A 21628-nucleotide genomic window follows, 5' to 3' on the forward strand; every position below is an offset into this window, starting at 1 on the left:
CCTCTACCAATTAACATGCATCTCAGTTCTTTATTTATTGACATCTCTGACAGGGGCACCAAGACCTTTCTGTTTACCCTATTTAGCCTTCTCATAACAAAAATGATTTTCCAATGCTTTACAATGAAAACAGCACTAGTCTAGTCCTTACACCTACGATTTCCCAGCCCTGGCCATATACTTCCAAATCTGGCATTATCCACCTCAGTCTCCTCTGCACCCGCCTCTGGTGATACCACATCCTGTCAGGCAAGTGCGAATAATTGAACAGCAGCAAGCTACTGCCGGGTGAATTGAACTCAAGAGCAGGCATGAAATGACCCAGTCCAGCTTCAGAATCATGACCATACACAGAAACATGGGGTTTAACATTGTTTATTGTGCTGTCAAGAGCAAATGTACACGAAAAAAAATGCCTTACATTTAAAAAAAAAGTAAACAAGCAAACTGCAGAACTGCAGTGCACTCCAAGTGCCACATACGCATCTATTTTAGAAATATTTTGCATTATTTTACATTAGCACAACAGTAACCAAAGTACAAGAATGTCAGATACAGGACGTAGTGGGCAGCCATCTTGTTTTTCCCCTTCTCACCTATTTTTTTTTTCATTTTGAAAACAGCATCTTGTCCTGTATCCTCTCTGTTCCTTTTTTTTCTCACCGGAATACAACCACAATCACAAAATAAAAACAAGCAGTGAATGATATCTGTTTAAAAAAAAACACTTCTCAACTTAAAAGTCTTTTGGTTGGGAAAGTATAGAGCAATCGGTCTTGACAGAACGTATCTCTTCTGAGCCAAACAGGAACAACGTAATTCCTGTGCACAAGGATTGGGAAGGGTAGGGAGGAGGAGGTGAGCAAGAGACAGCAGCTAAGGTCTCGGGAAGTAACTCTCAGGCAAAAATGAAAAGAAAAAGCCACATTGATAGGAAAAGCTCGACCCTTAGTTAAACTAGATCACCTTCCTTTTCCTCCCGTTCAAATAATGCAAAAAAAAACGTACATCTTGAAATGTTCTAACTTTTCATTAATCTCCAGATTAATAAATTAGGGCAAACAATAAATTAGATTTTTTTTTTCAGCCTAAAAGTTTAACAAGCTCTGAGCCCAAGTATCTACAACAATACTTGGGAATTCTACTACGAAAAAAAAGTACAAATGACTTCACATTAAAGCAAAATGGGTAATGGATTCCCTCGTGAAAGCACTTTAAAAACGTTATTACACAAAGAGGGGGTAATTAGTACAAAAGTGCCAAGACCTGTCTTTTTTTAATATATTTAGTAAGTTTTAACCACTAAGAGACTCACTACAAAGAAAAAGTCCAGCTTATCAATGCCAGCATTCCAATAGTTATTTTGTCAGTATCTCTTCAGCAACAGAAGGCAGATCATCTTTGTTCTCGTTTCTCCCTCCAGCTTTCCAGACATTCTGTCATTGTGTTGCCTTTGATGTCATCTGGAGGTTTTCAACGATTACCCATCATACGAACTGCATGGGAGAGAATCCACCTCTGCCACCATCCCCACCTACTGACAACTGCATCTACCCCAGTACTGCACTGAGGTCCCCAGGGCACAACCGATGCTGTGCCAAGGGAAAGTGAGCTAAAGTTTGGTCAGAGAGATCAGCTTTAAGGAGGGGAAAGTGCTGAAGACATATTGGAAGGGAGCTCTTGTGTTTGGAGAATGAGTGGTAGGATGCAGCCTCCAGCTATTTTTGGAAGAGAAGGCAAGTATTTGAGGAGGCATTTCTTTATAGAGGGGGTGGTGTACCTGTGGAATTCTTTGCCACAGCCAGGTCATTGGGTATACTTAAAGTGGAGGTTGATAGGTTCTAGATTAGTAAGGGTATCAAAGGTTATGGGGAGAAGATAGGGGGCCAGGGTCAAGAGGGAAAATAAATCAGCCATGATTGAATGATGGAGCAGACTCAATGGGCCAGATCTCCTAATTCTGCATGTAAGTCTTATGGTTTTGGCAGGCAGTATGTAACTGAAAACAAGACCTGATTTGGGAAACTGAAACGTGTGACTGGAGAATTCGGAAGAAAATGAGGAAGGTCCTTGTGCTAAGGAACAGGAGACATTGCGGGTTCTGTTTTGAATTGAATGCCTCTGACAGCTGCGAAAAGTGGGGAAGAAATCAGGATGAAGGGGAACCCTTTACCAAGTTAACATGGGATTTGTGTGGGAAGCAAAAAAGCCGAGAGAGCACAGGAGCTGCAAGTTAGGAGCATGCATGGAAAAATAGGCAACTCAAAGGAAGAGCAAGTTCAGGGAAGAGCCCGGCATGAGGAACAAGGGAAAGCACAAAAGACCAGAATGAAGAGATAGCCCTGATCGTATTGACAATGGAAGTCTATCACCTTATATATATATATATGACTGCCTGTTCATTTCCATGGATGCTACCCACCCTGCTGAGTTCCTCCAGCATTCTGTGTGTATTACATTATATATGCTGTTGGGATGAATGGACTTCATGGAGACAGTTTACTGATGAAAAAACTTCAGGATGGGACAGCTATATTTGATCTTCAAGGTGATCCTGGAACTGGGAGTAGATTCGGCAGGGGAGGACACCTGTTCACCTGATTCAGTCAGACCTCCTGACTGAAGGCCAATTAGTTGACAGGTATCTTTTGGAAGTTGAGCACATGTAGGTGGAGGATGTGCCTAGGGGAATGTACAGGTTGCAAGAATTTATCAGGGACAAGGGCTTCAAGTGGAGGATGAAAACATCAAGATATTTTAGATCTGGTCATGACAAATGAGGAAGGATCTGGCGAATAAGGATCCTCGAGGAGGTAGTGACCACAAAACTCCAGAATTCAGATACAGTTTGAGGATGGACCAAAACCACTGATGTCATTGTAAATAGGGGTAAACAATGATATGGAACTGGCATTGTCTAGGTTGGTCTGGGAAGTTACAGTATGAGACAGACCAGTTGATCTACAGTTGCTGATATTCAGACATTTGGTCCATGGGCAAGAACTTATTCCAATAAGAAAGGATTTCCATGAGAAAGAGGCATAGTCTGTGACATTGTCAGGTCAAGGATAACGTTAAATTGAAAAGTAGGGCATAGAAAGCGATCAGGCTTGGCGGGATCTTTTTTAGTATCCAACAAACTAGCAAAGCTCATTAGATGTAAGGAAATTGACTTTAGAAGGAAACCTTGCATGTAATATTAAAACAGTTAAGAGTTTCTCTGGATAGATAACTAGGAAGAAGGTGGCTAGTGTAGGTGTGGGACCTCCCGAGAAAGAAGCTGGTGAATTAATTATAGGAAACAAAAAATGGCAAGTATGCCAAGACAATTGTTTTGCCTCTGCCTCTGCCATGGTGGGTACTGCAAACATCCCCAAGATAACAGATGAGCTACTTTGAAATAACAGGGAGGAACTTGCAAAATTCCCATTACAAGGGATAAAGTATTAAGGAAACTCACTGGCTAAAGCTGGACAAGTCAATGGCACCCAGAAGTTTAAAAGGAAGTGACTGCAGGAATAGTGTGCCTATTGGTAGAAATTTATAAAAGTTACTAAATTCCAAATGGGTACCAGAGGATTGAAAATAGCCGATATAACTTCCTTGTTCAAAAACAGGGGGAAGATAGAAGGTGAGGCTAGTTAGCTTAACATCTGTTGCTCCCAACATGAATCAAAGAAGAAATAATGAATTACTTAAGAAAGCTGAAAATATGCAGACATAATCAACATATTTTTATGAGTGGCAAATTACATTTGGCAAATTTGCTCAAGTTCTTTGAGGGTGGGACATGGAGAGTTGACAGGGGGAACATGTAGATGTAGTATATCTAAATTTCCAAAAGTCACTTGACAAATTACTTCACAAGAGAATAGTGCATAAATTAGAAGCCCATGATATTGGAGGAAATGTGTTAGTGTGGATCAAAAACTGACTGTGATGTAGTTATATGTAATGTGACATATGTACTTTGTGAATAAATTTACGTTAAACTTTTCAGTTGAAATAAATGATTCCTTTTTGGACTGGAGAGATGTAATTAGTGGAGTATCTGAGTGATCAGTTTTTGGCCCACAGTTATTTTCATTAATGACATGGAGGATGAAATGAAAAGTAAGATTTCCACGTTCGCAAATGATGCAAAGGTAGGTGTAGTGGCATTTTGTGATGAGATTACTGTGTTTTTGTAATGGGATAGATCCAGACTGGGTGAGTGGGTGAAAACCTGGCAAATGGAGCTTAATATGGGGGATGTGTGAGGTCATGCACTTCAGTGAAAGGAATCAAAAGACAGATTATTATCTAAACAGAGAGAGACTGCAAACAAATCAACTTCTGAGGGATCTATGTATGTGTTTGTTGCATGAATCACAGTAATCTGGCAGGAAGCCCCAACAAAACTGTCATGAAGGTCAATGGCGTGATGCTTATTGTGAAGGGTTGCAGTTTAAGAATTAAGAGATTTTGTTATAATTGTGTTGATGAGGCCATACCAGGAATACTATGATCAGTTTTGGTCCCCTTAACAGAAAAAAATAATATATTAGCAATAGAGGAAGTACAAAGGAGATTCTCCAGCTTAATTCCTGGGATGAAAGGGTTGTCTTATCAATACAGGCTAGGCAATTTTGGTTCTGTGTTCCTTGGATTTGAGAAGATTGAAGGGCAACTTTATTCAAAGGGGGATTGTTTAGGTGCTTTCACTAGTGGGAGCATCACAAAGGAATATCGTTAAAAAACAAGGGGCTAGTCACTTAAAGCTAAGGTGAGTAGAAATTTCATCCCTCAGAGGGTAGTAAGCCTCTGAGATTTTCTGTCTCTGAGAATGATGGGGCCCAGATCATTATTTATGATGGAGATAGTTAAATATGTGCAATATAGGAGAATTAAGGGTTATGGGGAACTGGTGCAGAGGAAGAGTTGAGGCCAGCGTAGTTCGGCCATGATATCATAGTGCAGACTTGAGGGAACTGGTGGCCGACTCCTGCTCCTGTCTCCTTGTGTCCTTGTGAGATCTGGGAGAAGAAGTAGATCAATCAATGGTAGCAGAAGCATCTGTTGAACTGTACGGTGGAGGATGGTGATGCATGGCTAGGTGGTTGGGTGTTGGGGCAAGAGTTTTATCAGGATGGATCATAGGAAGTGGAGCTGGAAAGGTCAGGGCGTTGTGATTGGAGATGACGTGAAAAGAGGGCACCATGAAGATACTGCACGTTGGTGTCTATCTATTGGATGAGGGATCTAGAGCAAATTCAGAGCAGGGAGCAAGTTTATTAGCACTCACTCAGTGCTGATCTTGCAACCTTGGGCAATCTGATTAACTACATTCATATTTGTTGCCGTTTCCTCCTCAGCCCTCCCAACCCCACTGCCCTCACTACAGGGGAGATGGGTCAGTGGTCCATGACTAATATTTGCTTCACAGTGGCCATTCTTCACAGGTGCTTGGGTAATGGCTCCTTGAGCCTGAAAAGGCACCATCTGAGCAAAACCTGGCTCCCTGATTCCATGCACGTCCACTGTCCAGTAAAGAAAATGACCAAAGGCAGGAAGTCTAGAGGACTGAATCCCCATACTCTGCCTGCCTCACAAGCCCTCATGCTCCCCCAACCTCTGGACAACTTGGCCAATTGTAAAGTCCCTCCAACTGGTGCCAAGAGGGAGCAACTCAAGTATGACCAGGGTACTGAATCAACAATCTTCTTGATCTGCGGACTGATCATCCCTTCAGGGTGTGCAGCCCTTTACTGAGCTAATAGGACATTTTCCTTTGATAAAGACAAAGAGTCTGGAGCTTCTTAGGAGGATCCGGAAGACTGACAAACCTCCGCAGAGGAAAACAAAATGGAGGAGCAAAAGTAAAGCACACAGTTTATAATGGGAGATGGCCCAGTGCATTTTATCCCTAACGGATCAGACAACAGGCTGCACAAGTTCATCCACACTGCAACGGCTGGACGTAAGAAAAAGCAAAAAGAATAATAAAGACTGGCAAGCACTCCGATTATATTATGGATAACTGCGAGACCTATTGTGCGATCTTTAAAGCCCTTTGTAGGCTGAAATCAGAAAGAGTGAGAATAATGCTGAGGCATCATTAAAAAGGCACAAAATCTTAGGCAAAATGAGATGCTCTTTCCTTCCACGAGTCCTGTGAGCCACCAAGCACTAAAATGGAATGCCTGTTAAGCTAATTTTTTTTTAAAACTGGATAAAATCTCTCTAGGATATAAATACATTAAACAGGAAAACATAGAAAATTATATATATGTACAAATACTTTTGTTTCAGCATAATATATATTAACATAAATATTCCTATAATGCTAATGTTTCACAAAGCATAATTTCCTTTTTCTCAGTTTCAAAAAAGGTGCTTGAGTAATATATAATTACGAAGCTTCCTTCCACGGAAGCAGTCTCTAATCTGCATACCAGTAAGTACAAAAACCCAGTCTCTTTCCTCTTTCGGTATCGAGCAGGAACTCTGTCCAAACAAAACGTCTTCTATGTTCACCTTCAGAAACTCTTAGGAAGCCACCAGAGAGGCTGGGAGCTTCATGGGAAAAGCCTGTTGTGGTTGTCCTCATCTCTGGTAGTATCTTTACACGATCCAGTGCTAATATCATACAAAACAAAAAAAAAGGATGTTTAGGCCGCAGCCTCACGGTGTCCTTGGCAACCAACTGGCCATCGAAAAGCAGCACACAGTACACTTTAATATGACTCAGTCGACCCACCCTCAACATCTGCCATGCTCTTATAAACAGTAATAAAAAAAAACTAATTATCTTAAATTTCCATGTGTACAGAAAACATTGCCCTTATGGCAAGCATGGGACTATGTTGATTCTCTTATGTAGTTTGTACTCGTGGCATACTCTAGGACATTCATGTCAAGGGCTCTTTCTCTCTAGTTTCAGTGGGTTAGGCATTGTCGATACAGATACAGAGAGCGAGGAAACTTAAAAAGAGTCCACAAACTTGGAAAGTTGCTATTTGGTAGTCAACCAGAAAGGGCTTTCTTTCCACACAATGTCCTTCACCTCTCTACAGCTGTATATTACATGCAGAAAAACCATAGCATCTGCAACTTTGGTGCTAGAGTGTTCGAGGAAACACTTGGTCAAATATCACAAGGAAAAGCGGGAATGATTTTTCTCTCTCTCTCTCTCTCTGGCACACTGCTGGAGCGAAATGGAGCCCGTCCCGTTCACGCCTCAGAGTTGTACATGAATTCACAAATCCAATACAGTCCATTAAGCAAGTGCACAATTGTAGCTGTTTTTTTTTTGTAATTTTTTTTGTGTTTTTTTTGTAGCGGGTAAAGAAAAAAAGTCTTTCTGTTTAGAGAGGTGCCTCACACCGTCTGATAGAAGCTGTCCGCTTGCAAGTTGTTTTGCTTTGTGTTTGGCATGCTGTAGAAACCACTGTGTCTGGAATCCGGTTCCGCCATTCTCAGCATCCTCTGGGAACTATCTACTTGAACCATGGTTCCTTTCTTACAGTCCACGTACACCAATTGGTTGTTCAGACACGAGGGCTGTTGGGACAAACAGAATTGATTCCATAAACTTAATGCCCACAACAGTGCTCTGTTTGCCATGTTGCCGTTTCCCGTGGAGTGTAGGTGCTGTTGGAAAGGCAGCAATTGCTGCCTCTCCGTCTGTGCTCTGACAGTGGAAGCAGTCCAAAAGGGATTCACTGGGCTAATTCCTGGGATGAGTGAGCGGGAGTCACAGAGTCATTCAGTTTGGAAACAGGCCTTCCGCCCAACTGGTCTATGCTGACCAAGATTCCCATCTAAGCTGTTCCCATTTGCCCACATTTGGTCCATAACTCTCCAAGCCTTTCCTATCCATATAACTGTTCACGTGCCTTTTACATATTGTTTATGCATCTCCCTCAACCACTTCGGCTGGCACCTCATTCCATATCCAGACCACACTCCAGGTGAAAAGGTTGCCCCTCAGGTTCCTATTAAATCTCTTCCCTCTCACCCTAAATCTCTGCTTATCCCAGCTCTGGGATAAAAACCTTGAACATTCACCCTCTGTAAGATGGCTACTCGTTCTCCTTCTTTCCAATGAATAAAGCCCCAGCTTGCTCAACCTCTCTCCGTAACTCAGTCCTCGAATCCCAGCAATCTCCTGGTAAGTCTCTCCTGCACTGTTACCAGCATCTCCCCGTCATCAGTGTGACCAAAACTGAACACAATATTCCAAATGAGGTCTCGCCATCATCTTCAACTGCAAGATAACGTCCCGACGTTTATGCTCAGGGCCCTAACTGCTGAAGGCGAGTGTACCAAAAGCCTTCGTCACCACTCCGTCTACCAGGGAACCTGTACTTGTGCACCTGGGTTCTAAAACACTCTCCAAAGCCACATGGTTCACTGTGAAGGTCCAAGCCTCATTTGGGATCATAGAGTCATAGAACACTACAGCACAGAAACAGGCTCCCTGGCCCATCTAGTCCATGCCAACTGATCTTCTGCCATTTAGCTGTACCCACACTGTAGTTGTGCATGCCTCTCTTCTTTATGTACCCATCCGAATTTCTCTTAAATGTTACAATTGCACTCACATCCCACGCTTCTGTTGGCAGATCGTCCCACACTCACACCACCCTCTGGTGAAGAAGTTTCTCCTCAGGTTCCTTGTAAATATGTCATCTTTCACCTTAAACCGATGACCTCTGGTTCTAGTCTCACCCAACCTGAAGGGTAAAAAGGCTGTATGCATTCACTCTATCCATACCCCTTATAATTCTGTATACCTCTAGAAGATCTCTCCTCATTCTCCTGTGCCCCGGGATACAAAGTCCCAACCCATTCAACTTTTCCTCATAATTCAGGTCCTCACATCCCAGCAACATTTATGTAAATTTTCTCCGTACCTTTTGTCTTTGCCAAATGCAACACCTCACATCTATCCAAATCAAACACCACTTGCCATACCTTGACCCACTTATTCGGCTGAAGGAGATCACTCTACAACACAACTTAATTTAGTGTCCTCTGCAAATGCTCCAACCATGCCTTGTATGTTTAAATCATTGATATAGGTGACAAAGAGTTGTCCTTCCACCAGCAAAAGAAATTGAATCTACATTCTTGGAGAATGAGTGGTGATCTTCATGAAACAGAAAAGGGGATAACAAATTAGATACTAGGATATTTCCAGTGGAGGGAGAAAGCTAAACGCATGTATATAGTTACTAGATTAGTGGGTGGTCATTTAAAGCTGAGGTGTGTGGAAACTTCTTCCTACAGATGGCGGTGATCATGGAGTTCTCTGTCCCAGCAGGTTGTCAAGGATGGGTCATCGGGGGTATTTAAAGGGAAAGTAGATCAATTTTGGAAGATTGGAGAATGGAGGGCCTATGGCAACTGAGACCTAATGCAGATCAGCCACGATCATATTGAATTGCAGGGCAGATTTGAGAGTTGTGGACACAGTGCAGACCCCACCCCCTCTACGGAGTCTGTCTTTATTTCACAGTAAAGCAGCCAGCGTAATTAAAGAATTTCTGTTTTCCCCTCTCCCATCAGGCAAAAGATACAAAAGCCTGAAAGCACTGCTTCTACAACACTGTTATAAGTCTGTTAAATAGTTCCCCAGTATAAGTTGGACTCTTGGCCTCACAGTCATGATCTTGCACCTTAATGTTTGCCTGCACAGCCCTTTCTCTGTTCTGCATTGTTATTGTTTGACCTTGTGCTAACTTAATGCAGCGTGTAATGAAGTGACCTGTACGAACAATGTGCAAGACAAGCTCTTCACAGGACCTTGGTACATGTGACAACAATAAACCAATTCCAGAAGAGCTACTCTTGCTCCCATTTAATTCTATTCCTTATGTTAATTGCCTTCGATTGAACTGATTGGCTTGTCGGGCCAGCTCAGGGGCCAGTCATGAGTCAACCATGGTATTGGCAATTTGGATCACACATTCGCAATCTGTCTTCTGGAGGAATAATTGGGTAGTGAAATAGCAACAGAAAATAACTCAATAGGTCAGGGAGTATCTGCAGAGAGAGGCATATTTATCATTTCAGTTTACCGATCTTAGATGAAAAAGAATTATTTTATTATTATCATTATTTTTTGTTACTGTACACACTACTGTAACTATATGTGCTGTGTGAGCCTTGAACCTTGACCCTACAGGAATGCGGTTCCCTTGAGTTGTATTTATCTGTGGTTGAATAACAATTAAACTTGAACTAGAACTCAGTTCTGGTCTTAGTACAAAACATAAGAATGTTGAGGTGCTGGAGAAGGGGCAATAAAGTAATTAGAAAACTGAAAACTGAGATGCTGCTGATGCTGGAAAGCCAAAGTAACACACACACACACACACACACACACACACACACACACACACACACACACAAAATGCTGGGGGAACTCAGCAGGTCAGGCAGCGTCCATGGAAATAAATAAACAGTCAACGTTTTGGACCGAGACCCTTCTTCAGAAAACTAATGTTGTAACAGTGAGGTTATAACATTGCCAGATTATGACATTCCTCACTTAAGATCCAGATGGGTTTTAACAACAATCTAATGCTTGTGTGGTCATCAGTACTGATAGCTTGTTACTGGATTTTAAGTTCTCCAGCTGTCATAGTGTGATTTGAACTTACACATTCCGGTTATGATTTGGCTCTCTGGATTTGCTAATTCAGCAAGTTTTACATTTCCCTTTTAGTCTAGTTCACTGTCTTTTTGACACCTCTTACTCAGTTATCTGTTCCTCAAGTGTGACAGTGTTGTTACAGTCATAGCAATTCAGAGTACACGGCAGGGAACGAGGCCCTTTACTCCTAATGCCAATCTAAGATAGTCACATTTGCCCTCATTAGACCTTTATAACCGTTCCTATCCATGTACCTGCTCAAGGGTCTTGTCGATGTTGTTACTGTACCTGCAGGGTGGTGGGGTTGAGATACATCTCGACTGAATGAGGGGTGAGGCACCTCTTCCCTCCGCTGGCCTGCAGGTTGCCTTTGGGCAAGGTGTAGCACCTGCTTAGCTCCCCGCCCGACCAGGGTCACGTGAAGTCACGGGAGCAGGTGGTGGACGGTCGTACGAGCAGCTGGTGCTTACCACAAGTCTTGGTTATGTGACTACAGATGCCAGGCAGACAACCTCTGAGGGGTATGGATAATGGCTGGGGTCACCTGTCTTGTAAAGACACTGCCCAGAAGGGGGCAATGGCAAACCACTTCTGTAGAAAAATTTGCCAAGGACATTCATGGTCATGAAGAGATCATGATGGCCTAACCCACATGACATGGCACATAATGAAGGAATGAACTGAACCTGTCTCAACCAGTTACTGCCAGCCTGCTCAATATATAGAGCACACGCTGTGTGAAGGTGCTGTCCCTCAGGTCCCTTTGCTGTTCCACCAGAAGGGCGAGTACTATTTCACAGAAATCCCATTGTGGGACATACACAAGTGCTATGGATCTCTGGTCTTTTACCTCAGTCATGAATTGAGAAGCTGGGGGTGGAATCCAAAGGAGAAGTGCGGGGCAAGTCTTTTACACAAGGTGAAGTTGGTACCTGGAATGGTGGTGGAGCTGGATATGATGGAGGCTCTCAGGTAGGTACAAATGCGTGAGAAATGGGTTTGAGAGGGAAAATAAATCAACTATGATCGAATGGCAGAGCAGACTCGATGGGCTGAATAGCCTGATTCTGGTCCTCAGTCTCATGAACGTGCAGAGAATGGAGGGATATGGACCACGTACAGGCAGAAAGAATCTGAATTGGCCTGGCACAACATTGTGGGCCGAAGGATCTACCCTCACAGAAAGAGATTTTGTCAGGGCTGCCTCACCTTTGTAGGGGCTCTGTAGCAGGGCACAGGAATCCACTGCTTCTTCTGGTTCACCAGCAGCAGGGCGATGACGAGAATCAGGGCGATCATAACGGGCACCGCCACCCACGCCACCGAGTGCATGGCAGAATCTTCACTGAACCGCGGGTAGTCTCCACTGATGGCGTTCACACGCAGGTTCTCTGTGGGGGGGGGGGTAGAGAGAAGCAAAGCCTTGTTACGAGGGCGGGCTGCCAGGGATACTGAGATGGAGAAGCCAGTCAGGTGCCAGCTCACAGCAGGCGAGATGTTACACATCCACAACAGGAGTACAGGCTCATTTGACAATTTCTGGAGGGTAAGTTTCGAATGCGGAGGAGCTGTATGAAATAGAGACGCAGAATGCTGGAGACACCCAGCTGCAGGGAAATTGCTTTATTATTGTCACGTGTACCAAGGTACAGTGAGAAACATGTCTTGCATACCATACCGTTCATTCCGACAAGGAACACCTCCCCTGCACTCACTTGGTTGAAAGCAAGGAGTTGTGAAAGGTGCTAGAGGAACGTACATATCTCTTCCAGAGTAGCACACACAAAATGCTGGAGGAACTCAGCATCTATTGAAACGAACAGACAGTCGATGTTTTGGGCTGAGACCCCACTTCAGGATTGGGAAGGAAGGGGGAAAGACACCAGTATAGAAAGGTGGGTGGGGGGAGACACCAGTATAGGAAGGTGGGGGGGGGGGGGGAAGACACCAGTATAGAAAGGTGGGGGGGGGTGGGGAAGACACCAGTATAGAAAGGTGGGGGGGGGGGAAGACACCAGTATAGAAAGGTGGGGGTGGGGTGGGGAAGACACCAGTATAGAAAGGTGGGGGGGTGGGGAAGACACCAGTATAGAAAGGGGGGGGGGAGACATTAGTATAGAAAGGTGGGGGGGGTGGAAGACACCAGTATAGAAAGATGGGGGAGTGGGGAAGACACCAGTATAGAAAGGTGGGAGGGGGAGACACCAGTATAGAAAGGTGGGGGGGGTGGGGAAGACACCAGTATAGAAAGGTGGGGGGGTAAGACACCAGTATAGAAAGGTGGGGGGGGGGGGAAGACACAAGTATAGAAAGGTGGGGGGGGAAGGGGAGAGATGCTAGCTGGAAGGTGATAGGTGAAGACAGGTGGATGGGAAAGGTCAAGGGCTGGAGAAGAAGGCACCTGACAGGAGAGGAGAGTGGACCATTGGAGAAAGGGAAAGAGGAGGGGACCCAGGGGGAAATAATAGACTAGTGAGAAGAGGTAAAAGAGGGGGACTTCTGGTAGAGCTCATGGAGTGAAGTCGTGTTCTTGACTCGCTCCATTACCTTTGAGTTTTTCTTCTTATGATCAGCTATATTTTAACTAACCATTAAGGCATCGATTTTTACAATACTTTGAAACAAATTGGGCTCTTTGATAATCGGATGCTTTTAAGGTCTGCTATGTCTAAGAATGGAAAAAATGGGAAAGACGGCAAACCTCCGGTTAGACCAAAAAGTACCGATCTTCCTCCGATTGAGCCACCGGTGACTTTGAAAGCTATATCGGATCTAATTCAAAGGGAAATTTCAACCTCTATAACGGAGTTGATTCGTGCGGAAATTTCAATTAATTTCCAGAAAATTGCCGATTCAATCGATAAAATACAAACATCTATTACGGAACATCAGTCGGCTATATCTAATCTTCAAAAATCCACGCAACAAAATGAACTCAAGATGGGGAAAATTGAAGAAACAATTACTATAATGAAGAAAAAACTTGACTTTCTGACCTTTAAAAACTCTGACTTAGAATCCAGAATGCGACGGCAGAATCTTCGAATGATTGGTGTGTGTGAAGCTGTTGAATCTGACAACCCTATAAAGTTTTTTTCTCAACTTTTAAAAGATGCATTTCCTACTGTATTTCCTGACCAACCACCGTTATTGGATCGTGTTCACAGAGTTCCATCATATTCGTCGAAGTCAGATAAACCTCCACGTCATCTTACGTTTTCATTACTTTCAAGACAAGGAGAAACTGCTTCGATTCGTTCGATCTAAAGATTACATTGATTTTTTGGATCTTCATTTCCGGTTCGTGGAGGATTTCAGCAAACCAATTCGGGATCAACAGGTTTGTTACAGATCTGTGATGTTGGAACTCTACAAGATGGATTTAAAACCAGCGTTGCTTTACCCTGCGCGTTTAAGGATACGTATGCCTGACAGAGCCCTCCGTTTTCTTGAATCTCCATCGGATGCCCAGAGTTATCTGGATCAACTTTCACCTTCAACATCTTAATCGTAATTTTTAACTATCTCCGTTTGATCGGAGGTTGTGAATCTGTCGGCCTTAATTTTTTTTTGCCTTATATGGGCAGAAAAGTTTATTTTTGATTAATTAATATGGTTGCTAAACTTTCTTTCTATCTGCGTCATTCCTTTCTTTTTCCCAGGGGATTCTGGGTGGTTATTTCCTCAGCGTCATTCTACGTATTTCCTTTGAGGCCTTAAATTTTGTAGTTTTTAAATCTATTTTTCTTGTAGGTTTTCATAACTAGTTTATGTTAATAATTTCATTTCTTTTTTTTGTTTATTCATAGGGTCTGGGGTTTGTTGCGGTTTTTTTATATTTTCTGGCTTTTTCTCTGTTATATTAAGTGTTTGTTTTAATTGATTTACTTTTTTTATTCTTTTACTGTTTTATAACTAGCTGATCTTTTTTATATTTACACTTTTTTTTAGTGAGCGTCTATCAGAAGTCATGGGGGTAGTTTTAGTGCTTGCTTCTTTCTGGCTGGTCTGTTTTAGATTTAGCCTTGGGATCATGGGGTGGGGAGTGGTGGGAGGGGCTTCACATTTTAGTTTTTTTCTTCTTGGGCTATCTACACTATTGAAATATTGGTTGTGTTCTCCTTTCCGGTATCTCGTTTGTTCTGTTCCCTTTCCGGGTTCGTGGGTCGAGCCTATCGTCAATCCTCCTTTTTGCGGGTTGACTTTAGGGTTTATGGAGTCTATTATTAATTTTGTCTCCTGGAATACTAATGGTCTTAACCATCCTATTAAAAGGAAAAAAGTTTTTAAAGTGTTCCGGAGACTTAAAGCACAAATTCTATTTTTACAAGAGACCCATGTGCGGAGGGGGGACAGACTACGTTTTTTAAATTCTGGAAGGAACAACAGTTTCATTCGAACTCTAACGCTAAGATTTGAGGCGTCTCTATTTTTATAGACTCCTCAGTTACTTTTATACAACATGATATTATCTCTGATCCGAATGGTAGATTTCTACTGGTTAGTGGTCTACTATTTAATAAAAAGGTAGTTTTGGTTAATGTTTATGCTCCCAATATGGACTGTCCGGAATTTTATAAATCATTATTCAATCAGTTCCCGAATTTGAATGAGTTTTCATTGATCTGGGGCGGAGATCTTAATACCTGTTTATCTCCAGCTTTGGACCGTTCGGCTCCTCTACGGACCTTACCTAATAAATCTGCAACTTTGATTAATTCATTCCTCTCTGATTCTGTGTCGACGGACATTTGGCGTTTTTTGCATCCTCAGGAAAAAGATTTTTCTTTTTTTTTTCTCACATGTTCATCACTCCTATTCAAGAATTGATTATTTCTTTATTGACTCTCGTCTTATTTCTTCAGTGATTAAATGTGATTATGACTCTATAACCATTTGGGATCATGCTCCACTTAAGCTTTCTATTAAAATTCAGGCCAATACACAAAATAATAGACAATGGCATTTTAATTCGCTGTTGCTTCAGGACTCGGACTTTGTTAACTTTATGAATGAACAGATTGATTTTTTTTATAATCAACTATACAGAGGATATTTCTGTGAACATTCTTTGGGATACTTTTAAAGCTTATATTCGTGGTCAGATTATCTCGTATTCTGCTGCTTTGAGGAAGAAGCTGAAGCAGGAGGAGCTGGTAATTGTGAACAAGATTAAGGAAATTGATAAGAAATATGTTACAGCTCCCTCTGAGGAGTTATATAAACAAAGAACTGAACTTCAAATGGAATACAGTTTATTACTTTCGTCCTCGATTGTAAACCAATTAAAGAAAACAAGAAGTGAATTTTATGTACACAGTGACAAAATTGGCAAACTGTTGGCTAACCAATTGAAGTCTAATTATGCTAAATCTCAAATTAATCAGATTTATAATCAAAATGATCGACTGATACTTGATCATGCGGGGATTAATCAAATCTTCTTTGATTTTTATTCTTCCTTATATCAATCAGAGTCTCCTGAATGATTTTTTAGATAACCTAGATTTCCCTGAGATTTCACAGGATATGCCTTCTATGCTAGATACTCCCATTACCACTGATGAGATTAAGAATGTTATTTCCCCTGTGAACCTGGGGAAAGCTCCTGGCCCTGATGGGTTTACCGCAGAATTTTATAAATGTTTTGCACCTTCATTAATCCCTTGGTTTTGTAGGGTTTTCGAGGCTTCATTAAAACTTGGTAAACTTCCCGAATCTTTCAATACAGCGTCAATCTCTCTAATATTAAAGAAGGATAAAGATCCTGCTCAATGTGCATCTTATAGACCAATATCTTTATTAAACGTTGATTCTAAAATTTTTTCTAAGTTATTAGCAAACAGATTAGAAAAAGTACTTCCTTTTATTATTTCGGAAGACCAAACGGGTTTTATTAAAGGCCGTTACTCTTTTTATAACATTCGCACACTGTTAAATATTGTTTATACCCCCTCACAAAAAGTTCCTGAGTGAGTTATCTCTTTAGATGCTGAGAAAGCTTTTGATAGAGTAGAATGTCCTTACTTATTTAAGGTGCTTGAAATGTTTAATTTTAGCTCGAAATTTATATCCTGGATCAAACTGTTATATCATTCTCCTGTGGCCTCGGTCCGTACTAACTCTCTAAGCTCACCTTTTTTCCCTCTTTTTCGACGTACTCGACAAGATTGTCCTCTTAGTCCTTTATTATTTGATATTGCATTAGAACCTCTTGCAATTGTCATTCGAGAATCTCCAAATATTACTGGGATAACTCGGGGCTTAAAATCCCATAAAATATCACTCTATGCTGATGACTTACTTTTATATATTTCTAATCCTCAAAAATCCATCCCTGCTGTTTTAGAGTTATTAGCACAATTTAGTCTTTTTTCAGATTATAAATTAAATCTTAGTAAGAGTGAACTTTTCCCGATTAATAAACAACTTCCCTTATATCATAACTTTCTGTTTAAATTGATTAATAATTATTTTTCATATCTTGGGATTAAAATTACTTGTAAACACAAAGATTTATTTAAGATTAACTTTTTACCCTTAATTGACCATATTATTCAACTTTCATCTAAATGGTTTCCATTATATTTAACTTTGATTGGTCGTATTAATGCAGTTAAGATGTTTTTTCTGCCAAAATTTTTATATATATTTCAGGCATTACTGATTTTTGTTCCAAAATCTTTTTTTGATAAAGTTGACTCAAAAATTTTTTCATTTATTTGGCAAAATAAAAACCCGAGACTGGGTAAAATACATTTACAGAAAGCTAAGAGAGATGGAGGTTTAGCATTACCTAACTTTAGATTCTACTATTGGGCAATTAATATTCGACATATGAAATTTTGGTTACTTGACCAGGATATACTATCCATTCCTAAATGGGTAGCATTGGAATTACACTTGGCTATACACTTGGCTCTATTTTAGGTTCCTCTCTTCCTTTTGATTTGAAACGCCTCAAACAGGTCTCTAACCTGATAGTTAAATATACCTTACGTATTTGGTTTCAATTCAGAAAATTTTTTGATCTTAACCAATTTGGGCTAGCGATTCCTATTTTAGGTAACATATTTTTTCCTCCCTCTTTTACGGATCGTGCTTTTCAAATTTGGAAGACTAAGGGTATTTCACGGTTTTTGGATTTATTTTTAGATGGTTCCCTTATGTCTTTTGAACAATTATCTAATAAATATAATTTATCAAGAATACATTTTTTTAGATATCTACAAGTTAGAAATTTCCTAAGTACTATACTTTCTTCTTTTCCAATGCTTCCTCCCACATACATTTTAGATACTATAATTAACCTTAATCCATGTCAGAAAGGTGCATCGGCTATGATTTATAATATTATTATGAAACTTAGGAAAGCTCCATTTGATAAGATTAGGGTAGATTGGGAACAGGAATTGGGGTCTATCATTTCCGTAGATGACTGGGGGCAGATTTTACAATCAGTCAATACTTCCTCTATCTGTGCTAAACATTCCCTAATTCAATTTAAAGTTGTTCATAGAGCACATATGTCCAAAGATAAATTAGCTCGCTTTTATTCTCATATTAATCCTTTTTGTGATAGATGTCTGGGGCAGATAGCCTCTTTAACTCATATATTTTGGTCTTGTCCTACTCTGGAAAGTTTTTGGAGAGACATTCTTAATATTATCTCAAAGGTATTGAATATAGAAATCTCTCCTCACCCTATTACTGCTATCTTTGAATTACTTAAAATTTCCAGTAATCTTTCTCCTTCAGCCCGTAGAATGATTGCATTTCTTACTTTAATGGCGAAAAGATGTATCTTACAACATTGGAAAGAGCTTAATGCTCCAACCACCTTTTTTTGGTTCTCTCAGACGATATTATGCTTGAATTTAGAGAAAATTAGAAGCAATCTTTATGATTCCTCACTTAAATTTGAACAGACCTGGAGATCTTTTATTCAATATTTTCATTTAATGTAATTTTTTTTCTTCTCTTTTTTGCTCCATATTGATATTCCCTTCTTGTTTTTTTTTACTGTTTTTAATGGAGGTCGGGTTTGAGGACGTGATTTTAAGTTCTTTAACTCTACTTGGTTCCAAGTTAGCCCATTGCTTTGCTTTGCTTTTAGTTTGGTTGCACGGTGGGTTTTTTTGGGGTTTTTTTTTCCTTTTCTCTCTCTATAAATATATATATAAAAATTAATATACTATTATGTTACCTTAGTATGTTATGTTTAAATTACATTGTTTGTATAATTTTTTTTCTGTATTAATATCTCCTGTAATTTTATTATATTCTAACAGTGTATTAGTGCCTATATGGCTTCCCTTTTTGTATACTTATTCAATAAAAAGATTTAAAAAGAAAGAGAAGAGGTAAAAGGTCAGAATGGGGAATAAAGCAAGGGGGGTGGTAAATTTGCTTACCAGAAGGAGAAATAGATATTCATGCCATCAGGTTGGAGGCTACCCAGTCAGGACATAAGGTGTTGCTCCTCCACCCTGAGGGTGGCCTCATCATGGCACAAGAGGAGGCCGTGAACCGACATGTCGGAATGGGAATGTGAGTCGGAATTAAAAATGTTTGGCTACCGGGAAGTCCCGCCTGCGGCGGACAGTGCGGAGGTGCTCGACGAAGCAGTTCCCTGATTAACGACAGGCCTCGCCAATGTAGAGGAGCCTGTATCAGAAGCACTGGACACAACGGACGACCCCAGCAGGGTCACAGGGGAAGCGCTGCCTCACCTGGAAGGACTGCCTGGGGCCCTGACCGGGACTGGAGGGAGGAGCGGTACTTAGCCCGCTGGCAGATAAAAATGTCAGGAGGGAGATCGGTGGGGGGAGTGAATGGACAGGGGATTCGTGGAGGGAGTGATTCCTGCGGAAAGCAGAGAGGAGAGTGAGGAGGGAGGTAAAGGCACGTTTAGTGGTAGGTTCTGATTCAATCAGAATCAGGTTTATTATCACTGATATATGTCACTGAATTTATAAAGTAAAATAAGCAGTGTGCAATAATAGTGAAATGGTGTTCCTCCACGAGGTTAATGGAGGAAGATTTGGACCTCTGGTGAGTAGGGTGGTGCTGCTGCCCAGTGCACTCCTGAGCTGCGCAGGCGTGCGGCCAAGAAGTGAGTGGGTTGCAACGCTGCTGTTAGAAGTGCCGTCTCACTCACCGTCGTCCCGGAGGTGGGCAGGGATTTCGTTCCCGCTGGGAGTCGGCCAGAAAGGCGCTTCCACCTCAATCTCTCCTCTCTGGTCAAACTTTTCAATGGGAATATTGGTCGGCTCCGGCAGGTACAAGTCTGCAATGAGAGGGAGGGAGAAGTGGAAAAACCCTGGGAAAGAGACCCTGATCCTCGGTGGTCGGGCAGTGTTACGTACACGTGGAGCAAGGATGGTTACAGAGCAGTAGGATTAAAAGTTTTTACAGAGTCACTTTAGTCACAGCACGCGCTGGGTAACTCGCAGTGTGGAAGTAATGAACTGGGCCCATCAAGCCCAAAAAGGGCGCACTTGAAAATCTAAAAGAGCCTCCGTGCATGGGTGGCCTGAACAATTCACCGTTGATCAGTCCGCCACATTCTCCCAATTGATCCGATAAGGTTCAGGTAGTCAGTACCGGGTCTGCCAGGAACATCACATGGAACAGTTCTATGCAGTCCTGTAACCCCGGGCAATGGGACTTGCAGGCAATCTCTAATTCCATGGATATGAATTACCCTAGGTTCTCACAGCTGAGGTTCTCCCATCGTGGAAACCTCTCAACATCTACCCTGTCATTCCCTTTTAGATTTTATGTGTTTCAATAAGATCACCTGTCAGTTTTCTAACAGATCTAACTCTCCGTGACTGGACAACTATCTCCTCCCAGGAATGAACTTGGTGGAACTCTGCAGGACTGACTCCAATGCTAGTATCTTCTTTACTAAATACAGGACCTAGACTGTGCACATTGGTCCATGCGTAGTCTTACCAACACCCCGTACCTCCCTTCAACCATTCCCTTCTGGAACCAACCTGCAATACCCTAACCACTTAACACCACGTAGCCACACTATGACCACTTTGCACCATACCAAGTAAACTTTATTTATGTTTAATTTTTGTTCTAATTGTGTTCTTTGTTGTAAATATTGTGTATAATTTATGGTTGGAATGATAGAGCACTACAGCACAGAAACAGGCCCTTCGGCCCATCTAGTCTATGTGTGCTTATTCCCATCTACCTGCAACTGGACCATGGCCCTCCATACTTCTCCCATCCATGTACCTATCCAGCCTCTCAAATGTTACAACTGAACGCGCATCCAGCATTTCTGCTGGCAGCTCAGCCCACACTTGCACTACTGTCTGACTGAAGCAGTTCACCTTTCAACCTCAACCTATAGCCTCAGCAGGTCAGGCAGCATCTATGGAAAGGAACTTGGGCCAGAAGGATGATGCCAGAATAAGCAGGAGTGGTGGGGGGGTGGGGGGGAAGAAGATGGTCTCATCCAACTTAAGGGGAAAAAGCCCGTGACCATCCACTCTGTCCATACCCCTCATTATTCTGTATACCTCGATAAGATCTCCCCTCAATCTCCTACACTCCCAGTGCATTCGTTTCCCCTCATGTTCCCCATAAATTTTTTTATCTTCATTCCTTATTTTATTCTTCATTCCTTCATTGGAAGACCAAGTTTTTTCCTGTAGAAGTGGGATGCAGGGGATTTGTTGCTACATCTATGACCAGTCTATTGAAGAAGATGGGGGTGAGGGGTCACTCTCTCCAAGAAGCAATCAAGTCCTTGTCAAACATAGCAGAAAAAAGCAGCAATTGGATTTGGATTAAAAGGAAAGACAACAACTGGGCTGCAAGATGAAGGCAGGAGGGTATGGAACTGAGAGGAGTGTATCTGGGATGCCAGGTAGCACCGTTGAGCCCTCTGGAGATGCCGTGGGTTTATCAACGAAACGTCAAAGGAGAGTGCCCACCTGATGACCCTGATGACGTACCTAC

General features: G+C 41.8%; 1 protein-coding gene across 2 annotated transcripts in view; it reads right to left on the reverse strand.

Annotated features, from left to right (window-relative positions):
- Nucleotides 1-359: 359 nt before the first annotated feature.
- The window catches only part of crim1 (cysteine rich transmembrane BMP regulator 1 (chordin-like)), a 287358-nt gene continuing 266089 nt past the window's right edge, over nucleotides 360-21628 (reverse strand). The window contains exons 15-18 of one of the 2 annotated variants that reach the window (XM_072264866.1): nucleotides 19803-19931; nucleotides 11852-12033; nucleotides 7366-7542; nucleotides 360-6618 (exon numbers count right to left, since the gene is read on the reverse strand). In XM_072264866.1, coding sequence (XP_072120967.1) covers nucleotides 6604-6618; nucleotides 7366-7542; nucleotides 11852-12033; nucleotides 19803-19931 — 503 coding nt within the window. In that variant the 3' untranslated portion in view covers nucleotides 360-6603. The remainder of the gene's footprint in view (nucleotides 6619-7365; nucleotides 7543-11851; nucleotides 12034-19802; nucleotides 19932-21628) is intronic. The other variant, XM_072264867.1, reaches the window with a different exon arrangement.

Source organism: Mobula birostris, chromosome 8 (genome assembly GCF_030028105.1).
Source record: "Mobula birostris isolate sMobBir1 chromosome 8, sMobBir1.hap1, whole genome shotgun sequence".
Lineage (NCBI taxonomy): Eukaryota > Metazoa > Chordata > Chondrichthyes > Myliobatiformes > Myliobatidae > Mobula > Mobula birostris.